Source organism: Dipodomys ordii, unplaced genomic scaffold, assembly GCF_000151885.1.
Source record: "Dipodomys ordii isolate 6190 unplaced genomic scaffold, Dord_2.0 Scaffold39, whole genome shotgun sequence".
NCBI lineage: Eukaryota > Metazoa > Chordata > Mammalia > Rodentia > Heteromyidae > Dipodomys > Dipodomys ordii.
Window position 1 is genome coordinate 57,456 of NW_012267255.1, and position 18,242 is coordinate 75,697.

Sequence of the window (18,242 nt, forward strand, 5' to 3'; positions counted from 1 at the left end):
AGTCTTTTGAGGAACCTCCATACTGCTTTCCAAAGTGGTTGAACAAGTTTACACTCCCACCAACAATGCAGTAGGGTTCCCTTCTGTCCACATCCCCTCCAGCATCTGCTGTTATTAGAGTTCTTGATTATAGCCATTCTAACTGGGGTAAGGTGGTATCTCAATGTTTTGATTTGCATTTCTCTTATGGCTAGGGAGGTTGAGCATTTCTTTATGGGTCTATTGACCATCCTTCTTTCCTCTTCAGAGAAGTTTCTCTTTAGCCCACTTATTTGTTGGGCAGTTGTTTCTTTGAGGATTTGTTGTTGGGGGATTTAATTTTTTGAGTTCCAGGTATATTTTAGATATGAGACCCTTGTCCCTTGTATGGCTAGTGAAGATCTTCTCCCAATCCGTGGGCTTTCTATTGATCTTGCTAGCTATGTCCTTTGCATGCAGAAGCTCTGCAATTTCATGCAATCCCATTTGTCCAACCTTTCTTTGTTTTTTTGGGGGAGGGTCCGGTTGTAGGGCCTGAACTCTGGGCCTGGGCACTGTCCCTCAGCTCTTCAGCTCACACTCTACCACTTGAGCCACAGTGCCACTTCCGGCTTTTTATTCCTGCTTATGTGGTACTGAGGAATCAAACCCAGGGCCTCATGCATGCAAGGCAAGCACTCTAGCACTGAGCCACCTTCCCAGCCCTGTCCAACCTTTCTTTGATTTGTTGTGTTTCTGGGTCTCTATTAAGAAAATTTTGGCCTATGCCAAGGAGACCTAGAGTTTCTCCTATTCCATCCTGTAATGTTTTCAGGGTGTCTGCTTTGACTCTGAGGTCTTTGATCCATTTGGAGTTGATTCTGGTGCAGGGTGATATATAAGGATCTAGCTTTAGTGTTCTACAAGTGATTAACCAATTTTGCCAGCACCATTTACTGAAGAGGCAGTCTTTCTTCCATTCTATTGTTTTAGCTCCCTTATCGAAGATTAGATGGCTATAGGTCTGTAGGTTGATTTCTGGGTTTTCAATTCTATTTCATTGGTCCTGAGGTCTGTTCTTGTGCCAGTACCAAGCTGTTTTGATTACTATGGCATTGTAGCAGAGTTTGAAATTTGGTATTGATTCCTCCAGCACTGTTCTTTCTGTTGAGGATCATTTTTACTATTCTTTTATTGTTCCATATAAATTTTTGGATTGCCTCTCCTATTTCTTTGAAGAATAAGGTTGGAATATTGATAGTTATTGCATTGAATTTGTAGATATCCTTGGGAAATATTGCCATTTTTATGATGTTAATCTTTCCAACCCAGGAAACAATGACTTTTTTTGACCAAGGCTCTAGTTGGGTCATGGAGGCATACTTAAAATGTCCCAGAGACACCAGGAAAAGAGAACAGTTTAGAGAAGCGTGGGAAGATTCAGGTCACAACTCTTATCACCATCATTTGTTTCTTAAAACATTTTTTGGCTGGGTGCAGTGGCTCATGCTTATAATTCTAGCTACTTGAGGCAGAGATCAGGAGGATCCTGACTGGAAGACGGCCGGAACCAAAAGTAAGCAAGACCTCCATCTCAACCAATAGCTAGGCATAATGGTGTGCACATGTCATCTGCATAGGAAGCTTAACAAAGAGGATCACAGTTCAGGAGTATATGGGCATAGAGAGGGACACTATTCATAAAATAACCAAATAATAAAGGACCAGGGATGTGAATCAACTGGTGAAGTGTCTGCCTAACAAAGCCCTGAGTTCAAACCCAGTGCCACTCAGAAATTTAAAACACAAACACACATACACACACTTCTCAATCACCTTTTGTATATAAGAGTTGAGACCAGAAAATCAGGATTCCTAAACCCTGCACACTAAGGGTGAGGGTCTACTAGAGAAACTGAGCATAATAGCTAATGTTTTGCATGTTATGCCATACACCAAGTGGCATATGTGTGTTACCTTTCCTTGATCATAGTCATTGTGCGAACAGAAATTGAAGTGCAACGACTTTAGGTAACATTTTTAGTAAATGACAAAGTCAGGTGGTTTGAAAGAATGATATGTGCCAGCTGTGGTGGCACATGCTTATAGTCTAGCACTTGGTTGCTGAGTTGGAAGGATCACCAATTTGAGGTGAAGCTGCACTATACTACAAGACGCAGTCTCAAAACTATATGACCATGTGGTTCTGATGTTTGATGGACTTAACTGGTGGTCTCTCACCCTGAGTCCCTTGTACATAACAGTCAGATAGTGGCAAAAGCTGGAGTCGGGCATGTCCTGGTATAGTAAGTTTTCCTCAGGACTTGGCAGTTTCGGGGCACTTGGACATCTTAGAATCTGGTTTCCTCTATAGCAATTATTCTACCATGCTAGGCAGAAATGCAAAGCCCCAGTGTCCAAAAGCATGCAGCATCATTCCAGCCATGTTCTTCTGCTCAGAATCATCCTAGGTCAGCTCAGATACAGGGGGAGAAGAGGGCTCTGTGCCCTGGGGGTGGGGGGAGAGCTTACAAAGTAAGGAAATTATTAAGCCCATCTTGGAGATGGATGAGCCACCAATAGCCAGATGTGGCCCTAGTCAATGTGGCTCCAATTGTGCAGACTCTGCCATTAGGATCCTCCAACCTACCACCACATACACCCAACCATGTGTGCTACTGGTAGCTACAAGAAGATGAATTGGTGAATGAAGGAGGAAGTGGTCAGCTTGGCCTCAGTAGCCCAGAGAAGACTTCCTATAGGAGAAGCATGCACACACACACACACACACACACACACACACACAATCTGGCTCACTTAAGTGTAAAGGACAGACTCTGATGGCACTGGGCAGCCTATAATTGAGTAAGATGACCTTAAAAGACAGCTCTGAGGTAGCTCATAGCCAGAGTCTACCATGGAGTGGAGGAGCCATGAAGTCCAGTCCCTCTAGAAACTAAGAGGCAGTGCCGGGTGCTAGAAAGAAACTAGAAGGCCAACAACTACAAGAATGAGAGGCCTCATTCTTTCCTGAACACCAGCACACTGGATTCTCTGAACATATTGTGATCTGGTCCCCACCCCACAGATTGGAGTCCCACACTTGGTGATCTGCATGGACTGCTCGGCAGACACCATGACCAACCGCCTTCTCCAAAGGAGCCAGAGCAGCCCGTGCCTAGAGGACACCACCAAGACCATTGCCAAGCGTCTGGAAACCTACTACCGAGCGTCCATCCCCGTGATGGCCTACTATGAGGCAAAAACACAGCTGCGGAAGGCAAGCACCAGTCCCCTCCCCACCCCCACCCCTACCCCAAGACAGTGGTCTGCCACTTTTCTTCTTTCCAAGGAAAGAGAAATGATTGGAGAGCTTTGGTGACGGGGACTTGAGGTACATGAAGCTACAGAATTTGGGCAAAAATATGACTCCCCTACTGTCTTCACTATTGTGTCAATCACGTTTAAATATGTGTCATTATAGGGGCCATAAAAACTTCTCATTTAAGCTTCACAGGTGCTATTATAACTGTTGAATATTCCTTTGTCACAGAGGGGAGGAAGAGAAGAAGAAGCAGCAGAAGCCCCCAAACTCTTGGGCAATTTCTTCCTTTCTTTTTTTTCTTCCTTTCTTTCTAGTTATTGTCAAGTAGTTGTACAATTCACATGTTAGTTTATGAATGCAATGTCTCTTGATCAACATCACCTGTGTCCTTATTCTCCCCATCTCTTCCCAATCCAACCCAGCCCCCCAATTTACCTGGTTTCATTTTCACAGATGTAGATCGAATATTATGACTGCACTCAACTGCCCCCCATCCCCATTCATTTCTTCCCCAACCTTCTTAAGTGATGTCTAGACTTCAGCTTTTCTAGGTCCTTTGAATTCTGGAGTTTTACCCAGTGCACAATGAGCACTCACTTCACTTCATCAGTTTCTTACGATCATTAATGCTTTGAGGGGAGAGCAAATTAGTAGATGAAACTAGAGGTATGTAGGGGGTTGGGCAGTATCAGCTACATGAGAGAGAGAAAGGAAAGTAAGAGAGGAAAACAATAGGCAAATAATTTTTAACTATGAATAAAACAAAAGGATATGTTGTTGGGGCTGATTATTAAGAGAGTCTCTTTGAAGATGTAGCTTTAATTCACTAAGGCTTTGTTGCTATGAACAGGGTTGCCTAGATCTCTTCCATACAAAGTAGGTGGAGACTAAAAATTCCAGAGGAGGAGGGCTTGTTGTGAACTGAGAGAAAATGCAGAAATATACCTCAGAGAACATGGACAGATTCTATAAGCTGATAAGTATGTAAGTAAGTGTAAGTTGATTTATAATTTTCTTAAGTATGAAAATAATAAAGTATGCATTGTTTAAAGAAAGAAGCAAGCCAGACACCAGTGGCTTATAGTTACACAGGAGACTGAGATATGAGAATTGTGGTTCAAAGTCAGCCTGGGCAGGAAAGTCTGTGAGACTTCTTATTTCCACTAAACTACAAAAAAAAAAAGCTGAAAGTGGAGCTGTGGCTCAAATGATACAGTACTAGTTTTGAGCAAAAGCAGCTCAGAGACAGTGCCTAAACCCTGAGTTCAAGCTCCAGGATCAGCACAAGAGGAAGGAAGGGAGGGAGGGAGGGAGGGAGAGAGGGAGGGAGGGAACTAAAACATTTGAGAAGACAAAGAGAAAAGTAAAATTTATCCAGAATTCTTCCACAGAAAAATAATCACAAATAAATCAATACATTTTCTCACCTTTTCTTTCTTCATCCATTTTTGGTTTTGTTTTGTTTAATAATTAATTCTTTATTCTTACAGCTAATCTTAATTACTATAAATACCCCCACCAACATGCCATAGCTATCTTAGGTATCATCATAAAGAAGACTATTTTTATATGTTTTTTTTGTCAGTTGTGGGGCTTGGACTCTGGGCCTGGGCGCTGTCCCTCAGCTCAAAGTGAATACTCTACCACTTGAGCCACAGTGCCACTTCCAGTTTTCTGGTGGTTAATTGGAGATAAGAATCCTATAGATGTTCCTGCCCAGATTGGCTTTGAACCACATCCTCAGATCTCAGCCTCCTGAATAGTTAGGATTATCGGCCTGAGTCACCAAAGCCCACCTTGGTAATATTTTTTAAAGACCAAAATGTTTAATGGGAAAAAAAAAACAGAACTGCTATACTCCAGGAATTACATTTGTTTTGTTCACTGCTTTATTACCAGTCTGCAACACAGTACCTGGCACAAAGTGATAAAAGGACAGAAAGTATCTAATAAATATCCCATGTTACCCAGGTACTAGTGGCTCATGCATGTAATCCTAGCTATGCAGGAGCCTGAGACCCAGAAGATAAGAATTCAAAACTAGGCTAGACAAAAAAAGTCCTTGAGACTCCAATCCTAAAATAACCGACAAAAGTCAGTCTGTAGATGTGGCTTAAGTGGTAGAGCATCATCCAAAAACAAGAAAACCAAGCAAGGGCAAAGCCCAGAATTTAAACTCCACTATTAGTGTATGCACACAACACACACACACACACACACACACACACACACACACACACACACACACACACACACACAGAGTGCTTAGTATTCAAAGAATTTTATTTTTAAATTTTTTAGTTTCTGTAGTATATGATTTTCAGGAGTCTTATCTGCTGAGTCACTAAAATTGTATATTTTGTCTTTTTTCTGTGGATTTTTTTTAGACCTCCAGTTTGAGTTTACTTATCTGTTCCAGCTATCTGTATATAAGAAACCACTTACTCTATCATCATGGCTTCAGTGCATGAAGAGTGAGGGAAGGGTTGTGCAGGGGCATGAGGGGAGCTCTGCTCTGCTCTGACAGCTGAGGGCTTCTGCTGGAATTGTTCAAATGGCCAGGGATGGCCCAAAAGAATTGGGGCCACCACTGCAATGGTAGCTCTTCATTCTCACGATGACATCTTAGCAAGGATGGTTTGGCTGGAACAGTTGACCTGAGCACCTGCAGACAGCTTCTCTAGAGCAACCTGTGCTTCTTGAAGCTTTTTTCCAGGTTCAAAAGGTGAAGCCCCATTGGAAGCACACAAGGAAGGAGGTCCAGGGGTCCACCAGCAGCTGCGATACCATGCACTCTCACCTAGGCTACGAGGCCATGTGGCCTTGCTTCTATGCTATATTGAGTACAAGTAACAAAGGGCAGCCTCCATTCAAGAGGAAGTAGATTAGAACTGGGGGCAGGTGTGGAATTGTGCACACACCTGCACTTACACATGCCCAATACTTTTTCTTCCTTTTCCTCTCTCCTTTTTCAACCACATCTGATGCCCTATCACTTGAGCCACAGTTCCACTTCTGGCTTTTGGCTGATTAATTGGAGATGAGTTGCTAGAATTTGTCTGCCCAGACATGATTCAAATCGCTTTTCTCAGATCTCAGCCTACTGAGTAGCTGTTTTGATGAGTGAATGCATAGCAAGGTTATGTGGCCTAGAAGATATTAATGCAACCATCTTTGGTTTGGTTTGGTTTGGTTTTCCAATTCAAGAGTGGAGATATGGGGCCAGGGGGCCCCCCAGTCCAGAGCTACCAATGAACAGAGTGGGCAGGTTGTGTTAATCTCATTTTAGAGTCCCTCAAATACTGGTGGCACTGGGCACTGATCATGTTCTGATTTCCTCTGGAGGGCAGAGTGCCAAGCTCCCTACACAGCCTGTGGTCTCTGAGAGACTTTGACAGATCAATGATAGGATTGAGATGTGAGGAACAGAAGCCTCTCACAGCTAGCCTTTGTGTTCTCTCTCCTCTGCTGCTCTTTTGCAATTACAGTATTAAACTATACTCAAAAACAACCCACTAGTGAGGTATAAGGGAAAATTCTCACCTTCAAAGGACATTGCCACTTAGCCAAGGACTGATGCTTGTTTTGGGACACAGCATAGCCCAGAGACAGATACAGAAATGGAGACACACACAGACATGGAGAGACACAGAGAAACAGATTATGAATTCTAATTCCATTGGCAATAGGTAGTAATTCCATTTCAGTTTGGCAGAATTCCTATGACTATCTATCTTTAATAGGTTTTTGCTTGTAGTTCTACTGATAGATTTCCTACTGGAAATTAACTAAATGAGGCCCTGTCAGGGATGCTGGAAAGACCTGTACAACGTGAGTTCAAGACAAAGGGGGAAGTGAACTTAGATCAGTACTAAGGTTCTGTCTCGTTATCTCAGAAGTTAGACATAAATCTTCTGTCTCTAAGGGACTAAGAAATTCATTTTTTTTTCGTGTGCGTGCGTGCGTGTGTGTGTGTGTGTGTGTGTGGTGACACATGCACACCTGTGCTATAGGTTGAGCTCAAGGTCTGGACTCTGTCCTTTAACTTTTTGCTCCCAGATAGCACTCTACCACTTGAACCACTTTTGGCTGTTTGCTAGTTAATAGAAATCAGAATCTCATGGACTTTTCTACCCAGTCTGCCTTGGAACTGCGATCCTTAGAGCTCAGCTTCCTGAGTAACTAGGATTACAGGCATGAGCCATTACCACCTGGCTGAGAAACTCATTCTTGATAACTATGAAAATCTTTTTCCTGTTTGTCATATGGTCCCTCAATTCCTGCAAAGTCCTTTGTATTCAATGCACTGTGTTCTGAACCCTGCAATCCTCATGAAATGAGTTGTGGTGGGGTTTTATTTATTGTTTGTTTGTTTGTCAGTCGGTTGTAGAGACTGAACTCTGGGTCTGGGCGCTGTCCCTCAGCTCTTCAGCTCAAGGCTAGAGCTCTACCACTTGAACCACAGCACCACTTCCAGCTTTTTTTGCTTATGTGGTGCTGAGGAATCAAACCCAGGGTCTCAGGCATGCAAGGCAAGCACTCTACCACCGAGTCACCTTTTCCAGCCCTTGAGTTGTGTTTTATTGAGCCGTATCCAACCCAAAGAATAAGCCAGAGAGAATACCAGACCTTTGTACTGATCTGTCCACATTCTTCACTGACTCCCTCAGCAGTTGCCTTGGTCACATGGTGGGTTTTGTCTCTGCTCTTGATCTCCCATGGTCTAAGTTGTTCCAAATATATTTTTTAATTTTCTGATAAATGAGTCAAATATAAACTTAAAACTTTAGATTAATTCTCACAGCACTAAATACTGAGCTCCTCAGTTGCACCAGCCACATTTCCAGTGTTCCGCAGCCCTCGTGACCAGTGGCTCCACTTGGCACAGTTCTAGGCTGTCCTAAGAAGTATGGGCTGACAACCAGACCATGAGAACCTAAGGAAGGACAGAACTGAACAGATCAGTCTTAGCAAGGTCACTTTAACAAAGGATAATTTTTTTCATATCTATGAAAAGATCTGTTTGTCAAATTTAAACTTCAAACAGAATGGAGCAGAGAAAGAAGAAAAACAGTACTATGGAACACTGAGAAACTGCAAGTGCTTTGAAAAGTCCTATTTATAGAGAAGCCATGTAATGTAGATTATAAACTATCCTTGTATTTTTGCAAAAGCCTGTGCTTAAGCCTCTAAAAGAAAGGTATATATAACCTCCTACAGCCTTGCAAATGAGGAGAACTATGTGGTCTGACTATGCGTGGGAATGGAAGACTCCCCAGAAGCCATCTTTTTACATAACCTTCCCTTGTGAAAGATGTGTCTATAATGGTTTTCCCCAACCAGGCACAGGGACTGCAGAGTTGCTGCTGTTATCCTTTGCCTCGGCGGGTGACAGATCTCTGTGGTATAAAGCTGTGTCTGGCTTAATAGAGAACAAGATTAGAAGATACTGTCCCACAGATAATAATCCTAACCCACTCTTTGATAGGCTAGTTTTGACCCAGATGCACCATGTTACCAATACATAAAAAGCAAAAATGAAAACTTAAGCAAGCTTGTGAACAGTGTAAGAGACCCAGGAAGAACACACATAGATATGGGCAGTGTTTGAACCAGCCAGTTGTTTGGTGGTCATAGATTCATAAACTAAAGAAAAAAAGCACGATGTGCCATAGACATGCCTTCCTGACCTAGCAGTTCACTCTCCTGATTATTTTACTTTTCGTTGATATTCATTATTTCCTGTTCATTTGCCTAGAGTTTTTTTTTATTAAAACAAATTAATTACCCAGCGCTGGGGGCTTATACTTGTAATCCTAACTATTCAGGGGGCTGGGATCTAAGGATCATAGTTCAAAGCCAGCTCAGGGAAGGAAAATCTGTGAGATTCTTATCTCCAACTTAACTACCAAAAAGCTGGAAATGGAGCTGTGACTCAAAGTGGTAGAGCACAAAAGCTCAGGGACAGCGCTCAAGCCCTGAGTTCAAGTACCAGAACCTTCATGCACATATGCACATGCATGTGTACATACACACATACACACACACTCACACAAAGTAGAACTTTTTCTGTATTCATCACTCATGGCAGTGTTATTTTTTATTTAAATTGTATTGTAAAGGTGATGTACAGTGGGGCTACAGTTACCTAAGTCAGGTCATGAGTATGTTTCTTTTTTAACACTAGTACTCCCTCCCTTGTTTTCTCCCACTTTTTCCTCTCCCCAGGTCCCTCCCCCACCCAAGTTGTAAAGTTCATTTCCAACATAGTGTCTATCACTGCTGAACTGCCCCACTATTTCTGTAATTTACCTTCCCTGGGGCTGGGAAGGTGGCTCAGTGGTAGAGTGCCCTGGGTTCAATTCCTCAACACCCCATAAGCAAAAAGAAAAAAGCCAGAAGTGGCGCTGTGGCTCAAGTGGTAGAGTGCTAGCCTTGAACTGAAGAGCTGAGGGACAGCGCCCAGACCCAGAGTTCAGGCCCCATGACCGGACCCAAAAAAAAAAAAAAAAAAAAGAACACCTTCCCTTCCTCAAATCAGGTAAACTTCAGTGACATCAGGGAATAAACCCAAAGGGGAAAAAAAAAAGAAAGAAAAAAGAAATAACTACAAACAGTACAATGAAAAAAAACTCTTGTTTTCATTTCTTGGAATTCATTTCAATAAGCATCATTTTATATGGTCATATGCACATAGCTATTGAGTTATTGTGGTCCTCTCCTAAGAATATCCTAGACCTATTCTAGTTAATACAAATGAGGGAAACCATTCAGCCTGTGTTTCTTTGGATCTTACTTTGTATTATTTCATTTAACGGGCAATGGCACTTTTTCTGATGGAAGCATAGAATTCCATGTTTGTGTGTGTGTGTGTGTGTGTGTGTGTGTGTGTGTGTGTTCAATGCTGCAGTGAACATTGTTGTGCTGTTAGCTTTAGTGCAGGCTGGTTTGTGGTCATTTGGGTAAATGCCCAAGAGTAAAATTGTTGGGTCATGGGGAAGCTCTATGTTTAGTCTTTTAAGGAACCTCCATACTGCTTTCCAGAGTGGTTGGACAAGTTTACATTTCCACCAACAGTGTAGTAGCATTCCCTTTTGACCACAACTCCACCAGAATCTGTTATTATTGGTGTTCTTGATAATGGCAAATTTTAACTGGGGTGAGGTGGGCTCTCCATGTTGTTTTGATTTGCATTTCTTTTATTGTCATGGCAGGTTTTCATAGTATGTTTCATACTGAAAACAGTAAATTTTTAGAAGCAGCTCTGTCACAGGAGAATAGATGAGGAATTCCCCCAGCTTCCCAATTTCCATGTAAAATTACAGGTCCTTCAGATCCACATATGAAAAGCACTTGACAAAAACCAAAGTCAAGCAAGATGGAAGTTTTTGCAAGGACTTAGTTTAGTTTAACAGACTTCAAGTAAAGAGAAACAGAAAAAAAGGGAAACATTTTCTGTTCTCCATGTAGGAATGAGAGTTACAGACTCAAAATGGCAGATCCTAACTGTAGCTTTTACACTTTCTGAGCTAGACAAACACTTATCCATCTAACTCTTGCTCCTGAGACAATAGCTTTGGGTGGACTAGATTTGGTGAAGCCCACCCAAAACTCAGGTAACTTTCAGGACTTCTTGCTAGATGTGCATTTCATTCTTTTTCTCTACCCATTTATGACGAGTTCCTAGACTTTTTGCCATTTCAAAGGAGAAGGCAGATTTAGTTGCCCCTCTTATGTCTAACTTACCATCCAGAAGTAGGTGTGGTAGGAGGGAAGCTTAAATGTTTTTTGTCAGTTGCTTCTGGGTTTTAACTTTTAAGTCTGATCCTTTCAACATTTATTAATATATATATTTTTTCCCCTGTTCTCTGGTTTACCAACCTTACCTCAGTTAAATACACTAAAAGCCTGGTACTAGTGGCTCATACCTACAATCCTAGCTACTCAGGAGGCTAAGATCTGAAGATTGCAGTTCAAAGCCAGTCCAGGCAGGAAAGTCCATAAGATTTTTCTCTCCGATTAACCAACAAAAAGTGGAGCTGTGGCTCAAATGGTAGAGGGAGCCTTGTGTGGAAAAAGGTAGGGAACATTGTCCAGACCTTCAGTTCAAGCCCTAGTACTGACATATATAATGCACGCACACAAATACACTAAAATGTCATACAATTTCACTTTGCTACTTCAGAACTAGGAACTTGATGACATTGATCAAGATGTACTGTACTTCCAAATTGCCATGTTGAATTGAAGCCCCTTGACAACTAAAGGATAATTCTATTTTTTTATTTATTTGATGCCAGTCCTTGGGCTTGAATTCAGGCTTGGACAATGTCCCTGAGCTTTTCTGCTCAAAGCTAGCACTCTACCACTTGAGCCACAGCTGCACTTGTGCATTTTTTGTTAATCAGAGATAAGTGTCCCATAGACTTTTCTGCCCCAACTGGCTTCAAATTGCAATCCTCAGATCTCAGTCTCTGGAGTAGCTAGGACTATAGGCATGAACCACTGGCACTCAGCAAAAGGATAGTTTTTGTTGATGTTGTTTTTTGTTTGTTTTAAGAAAAAAGGAACTTACTTTTTTAACTAGTCATGGGAAAAGTGAGTTGCTGAAAATTAATGTGATAAGTTATGATTACAGAGCAAACATTGCCAGCTTTGGAGGGAATCTGGCTCTGCAGTTGCCCAGGAAGTCTCTTTCTCACAAAACAATCAGTATGCTAATCACCCAGGACTGTACTCTGTTCACTGAGACTTGAAACACTAGCACCTTGTTAACTGCTTTACCTCTGCTCAAGCTATTTGCCCTAACATGTCCTTTAAAAGCATATAGGAATTTGGCCCTGTTGAGAAGTCTGTTGCAGTTATCTATGAAAATATAAAACCCATTTATTTTTCTCTTTAAAAAAGTATCTACATAGGAATTCAGATGAGCAAGGAGAATCCACTTTGGGATTCAGATAAGTGTCTATGAGACACTTACCTCTGATTAACTACCAAAAACTGCACAAGTGCATGGAAATAACCTAAGCAGAACCAAAAGAACGGAGACAAAAGGCTCTGGTCTAACTGCATTCAGCTGGATTTTCTTCTGTTTGCTGTAGAACTGGAGGTTCAAACCAGAGTCTTCATACAGCAAGCTACCCCTGAGCTACATCCCTAGCCCAGTGCTCTTTTTTAGTGCTTTAAAAAGAAATCTAGCTTTTCCCACTACATGCATATTCCTTCCTACAAAAGAAAGCAAGCTGGGAGTTGGGTAGACATGCCTCTAATACTAGCTACTCAGGAGGCTGCAGTCTGAAGATCTGGGTTCAAAGCCAGTTGCAGAAGAAAAGTTTATATCCCCAATTAACTATATATAAAAAAAAAAAAAGGTGGAAGCAGAGCTAAGGCTTAAGTGGTAGAGTGCCTTGTCTTGAGCAAAAAAGCTGATAGTGCCCAGGACCTGAGTTTGAGCGCCTGTACTGGCAAATACACACAAAAACATTGACTAATTGCCTCTGAAATTTTATTCTCACAACTTTGCTATACAGGCCTAATGAGGATTGCAGATAGCCTAATAGATTTTTCCACTCACTCAAGAAAAAGGCTGCTTTTTCCATTTAAAAAACCTGACTGAGCTAAGTAGTGTCTCACACCTGTAATCCTAGCTACTCAGGAGGCTGAGATCTGAGGATCCTAGTTTGAAGCCAGCTGGACAGGAAAGTCTGTGAGGCTCTTATCTCCAATTAACCACCAAAAAAGCAGTAAATGGAGTTGTAGCTCAAGTGGAAGAGTGCTAACCTTGAGAAAAACAAAAACAGCCCAGGGACAGCATGCAGGCCCTGAGTTCAAGCCCCCAGGATCTGCATTAAAAAAAAATAGAGAGAGGAAGGGAGGGAAAGAGAGAAGGAAGAAGGGAAGGGAGAAAGAAAGAAAATGGAGGGGAAGAAAGAAAAAAAGGCTGTGTGTGTGTGTGTGTGTGTGTGTGTGTGTGTGTGTGTGTGTGTGTGTGTGTGCCCACACATACATGCACAAGTCCTAGAGCTTGAACACAGGCCTGGACAGTGTCTGAATCTTTTTACTCAAGACTAGCATTCTGCCACTTGAATCACAACTTCCAGCTTTTTTGGTGGTTAATTGGAGAACAAGAGTTTCAAGGACTTTCCTGCCCAGGCTGGCTTCAAACTGCAGTCCTCAAATCTCTGTCTCCTGGGTAGGTAGGATTACAGGCCTGAGCCACTGGCACCTGGCCACTTGATTGATTTTTGTCTTTAAATCTCTTAAGTCTTTGGCCCTCACAAACACCACAGTACATGTATTTGATGGAGCAGGGGTTTTTGTTGTTGTTTTAATTAAATAAAGGGGGGAGGTGCTGGGTGGACACAGATGTGGTCCAATGAAAGCTCAAGGGGTCTAACCATAGCTTCTCTCAAAAGACCAGAATGGCCTGGTTGGGGAGACCACACTGAGAACCTCCTGGCCATCAGAAAAGCACAAGCCTTGCCTTGTAGGCACTGTCTCAGTTGGCCTCTGCAGAAACCAAGTTGCAGGCTTTCCATAGAGAAACTCCTTTATCCTTCCATGATGCCCTGGATATGGACCTAAAAAATGAGTTCCAGGAGCAACTTTCTGCTCTAGGCAGCTCATTTCCACGAGGAAAGAAGGAATATGGACACAGAAGACACATTTTTTTACTCAAACTTTTGTTTCCCCCCTATATACCTACAACCACAGGCTTTGAGGAATTCAATGCTGAGTAATGACCCTGTCCTCAGAACTTACTGTGTGGCTGGCCATTGACAACGATTCTCTACTTTCATATTCAGGCTCTGAACCTTCAGGCCTGTGTGTACACGTGATTATTAAAACCAGTTTTCACAGAGAACCCTAGCAAGCCCGTTTCACCCCACCCCTGCCCACCTGCCACATACGCTCACTCCAGCTCACTGACCACATTCTTCACCTTGCTAGCCTCCAGGAGTGTCTCATCCACCCTAGCTTGTCTTCAATAAGGACTACAGCTTAGTAGTTTTGTATATGGACCCCGTATTGCTCCCTAAATATTAATTCCCACAGGCCCATGCTTTATTCAAAATGAAGACTAATCTGTCTCATTGCAAAGTGCCATTGCTGTGGCTTCTATGCCTATTGCAATGGTCCTGAATAGTCTTAGTCATGCTTTTGCAAGTAACATTGATTTATTTTTCTTTAATAATAATAACACACAGGGACTAGGAATGTAGCTTAGTGCTTGCCTAGCATGCATGAGGCCCTGGGTTCAATTCCTTGGCACTACATAAAGTGAAATAAACCCAGTCTGTTAATAATAACAACAACAATAATAATACACAGTGCTTTGTGCTAATGCTGGGTTCTAGCTAGCCAAGAAAAGTTGAATTTTGTAGTGAATTGTAGCTAGTTTGAATGTGTTGAAGAAGCTGTTAGGCCATGACAAAGGCCTACCACTTACCCAGGTGGGCAGCAGGATGGCAGGTGTGCCTCCTCTTCAAGTGGTCTTCTGCACATCAGCTTTCCTATAGTTAGTCTGGAGACTACCTGATGACAACGGTCCTGTGATGAAACAGATGCCTGTGTCCCCAGCATCACTCTGGCATACAGGGTACTTGTGTGCTGCTCAGGCTTCCTTCAATCTCAGCATTTGGCTGGTGTTAGGAAAGAGGAAAGGGTAGTGCCTTCAGGCTCCTTCCTACTTCCTGTCACTGACTCCTTGGAGTAACTATCTCTAGGCAGATGCTGACCTTCTCCACACTCCTGTCCCTCTTCCCCCTACTTCGCTGCCATCGCAGCCCTTTTCCCACCTTGCTCCAAATGCTTCACAATACTCAGAGGTCTCATTTGAAGTAATGCCAGTCTCCTTTTTCCTGTACCAATGTTTTACTCAAACACCAGTTTTTTGGTTGTTAATGGGTTTTGTAGGATGTTTTGTTTTCTAGTGCTGGTCCTAGGCTTGAACTCAGGGCCTGAGTGCTGTCCCTGAGCTTTTGTGCTCAAGGCTTCCATTCTACCACTTGAGCCACAGCTTTCAGCATTTGGGGTATAATTAAGAGAGTCTCAAAAACTTCCTTGCCTGGGCTGGCTTCGAACCACAATCTAAGATCTCAGCCTCCTGAGTAGCGAGGATTACAGGCATGAACCACCAGCCACTTGGATGTTGCTATTGCTTTTAATTTATACTTTAGAGCAGTCTTAGGTTCAAAGCAAAATTCAACATAAAATATCCCCATACACCTGTCTCCAACTGCAAGCATTCCTTACCAGAGTGGTACATTTGTTACAATCTACACTGATACTTTTTCCTACCAAGGACCATTTGAATATTTATAACATTTCTGGGCCATGTAAAATTATCAGAACAAGCAAATGGGTGGCAGGAAGCACATCAATCTGTCCCATGTGTCAAACAATTTTTAGAGCCAATATTCCCCACTCTGATTTATACCATTTTTTTTTAATATGCCATTACTGGGACTTGAACTGTCTTGTTATCTCACTTGGCTTCTACTCTCAAGGCTAAGCACTCTACCAGTTGAGCCAAATCTCCTCTTCCATATATTGTTGGCTAACTAGAGATAAGAGTCTTACAGAATTTCTTGCCTGGGCTAGCTTCAAACCACAATCCTCAGATCTTAGCCTTGTATGGTAATTAGGATTGCAGACGTGAGCCATCATCAGTGCCTAGCTAATCAGCACTCTTTTAATGTTGTATGCTGGTAAGTTTTACCAATTTAAAAGATTATGTATTGGGCTGGGAATTGGCTCAGCAGGAGAGGTCCTGGGTTCAATTCCTTAGTACTTCATAAACAGAAAAAAGCCGGAAGTGGTGCTGTGGCTCAGTGGTAGGGTGCTAGCCTTGAGCTGAAGAGCTGAGGGACAGTGTACAGCCCGATTCAAACCTCCATGACCGACAAAAAAAAAAAAAAAAAGTTATGTATTCTAACCTCATCTCCTAAAAATTCTCAATTCCTTCTATTTATCCCTCTCTCTTCCCTCAACCTTGACACTGATCACTTTACTATCTACATTACTTTTTTACAGAACTTCCTACTAGTTGGAACTATAACATACAGTCAATTTTCAGACTAGCTTCTATCAGTGATAATGCATTTTAAGTTCCCCGTCTTTCCACATTGCTCATTTTCCCCCCAGCACTCAATTGTATTCCATTTTCTAGTATTAGTTCATTTATTCACTCAAATACTGAATGGTATCTTGATCACTTTATGAATTTAACTGCTATAAACATCCATGTGAAGGTTTTATGTGGGTAAGTATTCAAATAATTGGGTACATATTGAAGACTGTGTCTAGATACTTCAACTGAGGCTAAAGGAGAGGAACATCAGGAAATAATGAATTCAAGTTTTTCTTTTCATCGTTTATCTGTTTTTTGGGGGGAAGGCTGGCAGGGGGAACATGAAAATGGAGGAACAGAGTTAACAGATGCAGCAATGGTATTCACAAGACACATTGAAAATGAACAATACACCTTTGTGGGCAGGGATAGGAGGGAAAACCTGGGAGAGAGCCAAGGAAGGGGTGACATTGTCCAAAAAAAGAAATATTCTCATTACCTGACTGATGTTTTCATGTTTTAACTTAAGCCTCAACTTAAGCCATTACTCATCACTTCCCTGTTTTATGGGGGGAGGGGCACGTTTTAAAATTTTGCCTAACAAAATCTATTTGTTGAAACATGGCCTGACTTAAGCATTTGTGAGACTGTTTTTTTCCTTCCACACAGATAAATGCAGAAGGAACACCAGAAGAAGTTTTTCTTCAACTCTGCACAGCTATTGACTCTATTTTCTGAAGGCAAACGTGAACGAAGGCAAAAATGAATGTCTGCTAAGATTGGAAATATACATTCAAAAGTTCACTCCTTGGTTTCAAGTTAAGCTTTTTGTGTCTCCCATATCCAGATATGATGGCCAGTCTGTGCGAGTGCTGTCTGGAAATCATGCATGGGGGTTCTTTGGACTGTCCATTTTCCTTATACTTTCTATCACGTAGGTCACACCTCAGTGATGTCAGTATGCGAACAACAATGTAATGTCAATCTGTGTCAGCTGTACCTCCTAGGCCTTGCTGGAGTCAGATCATCTGGTTCTATTCTTACCAGTGTCCCTAACTACTATCACATCTGTCCTCACCCCAAGATGTGTCTGGTCTTCCCTGAGGCCCTGAGGTCCTGAACATGGGAACAGGCTTAGGTATCCTCCTTTGGAGGCTGGCTATTTCAATTTGTATCCACTAGAGGCTAGAGCCAAAGAGGCGTGACTAAGGCAATGGGTCTATATATCATATAGACCTATCTAGCAAGTAACACTTGCTAGAAGTTTTTTTTTTTTTTGAAATATAACATTGTATAGCTTTTCCAAGATGGCAAGACCCATGTGAGCCTTCAATAACATTCTCTAGCAAACTGGTTACTTGGAATAGTGTCACAATGGCTAAGAGAACAAATGTCATCACTTTACACAGTGGTGCATTATAAATTAGTATCAATATCCAAAAATAATCTAAAAGCATGATCTCTTTCAATCACTGGACAAATATCATCTCATAATTTTTATTTGAGATGATGCCCCACTTATTAAATGTCAAGCAAATAAGAAACAGAGCAACAGTAACTAAACTGCTGTGGGTGGCAAGGGCATGTTAGCAAGCAGGTGTTTTGCAGAGTCCGGTGTTATATTTGTCTCATATGGGCCCCTCCCAGGGGTTTGCAAACTGTGCATCAAACCAGTGATATGTGGGTTCTTTTTTGTGCTATCTCCTGTCAAATAAGAGCTTCTTCTGTATCCTACTAAATAATAACATCTTCCATTCAGCTACTACAAATTTCTATAGTTCCTGTTTGCATGATTTTCTTTTTCTTCAATGTTGTGCAACTATAAGGATCCATTTCTGAAACAGAACTGTATTTTTAAAGTCATTTTTTTCCTTGAAACAGATATGC

The 18,242-nt window shown here is 41.9% G+C and overlaps 1 protein-coding gene across 1 annotated transcript in view; it reads left to right on the forward strand.

The window, feature by feature from the left end:
• LOC105987108 (adenylate kinase isoenzyme 5-like) overlaps positions 1-18,224 on the forward strand; it is a 55,780-nt gene extending 37,556 nt beyond the window's left edge. The window contains exons 4-5 of the mRNA XM_013018266.1: positions 3,047-3,238; positions 17,025-18,224. Coding sequence (XP_012873720.1) covers positions 3,047-3,238; positions 17,025-17,093 — 261 coding nt within the window. The 3' untranslated portion in view covers positions 17,094-18,224. The remainder of the gene's footprint in view (positions 1-3,046; positions 3,239-17,024) is intronic.
• Positions 18,225-18,242: the final 18 nt, after the last annotated feature.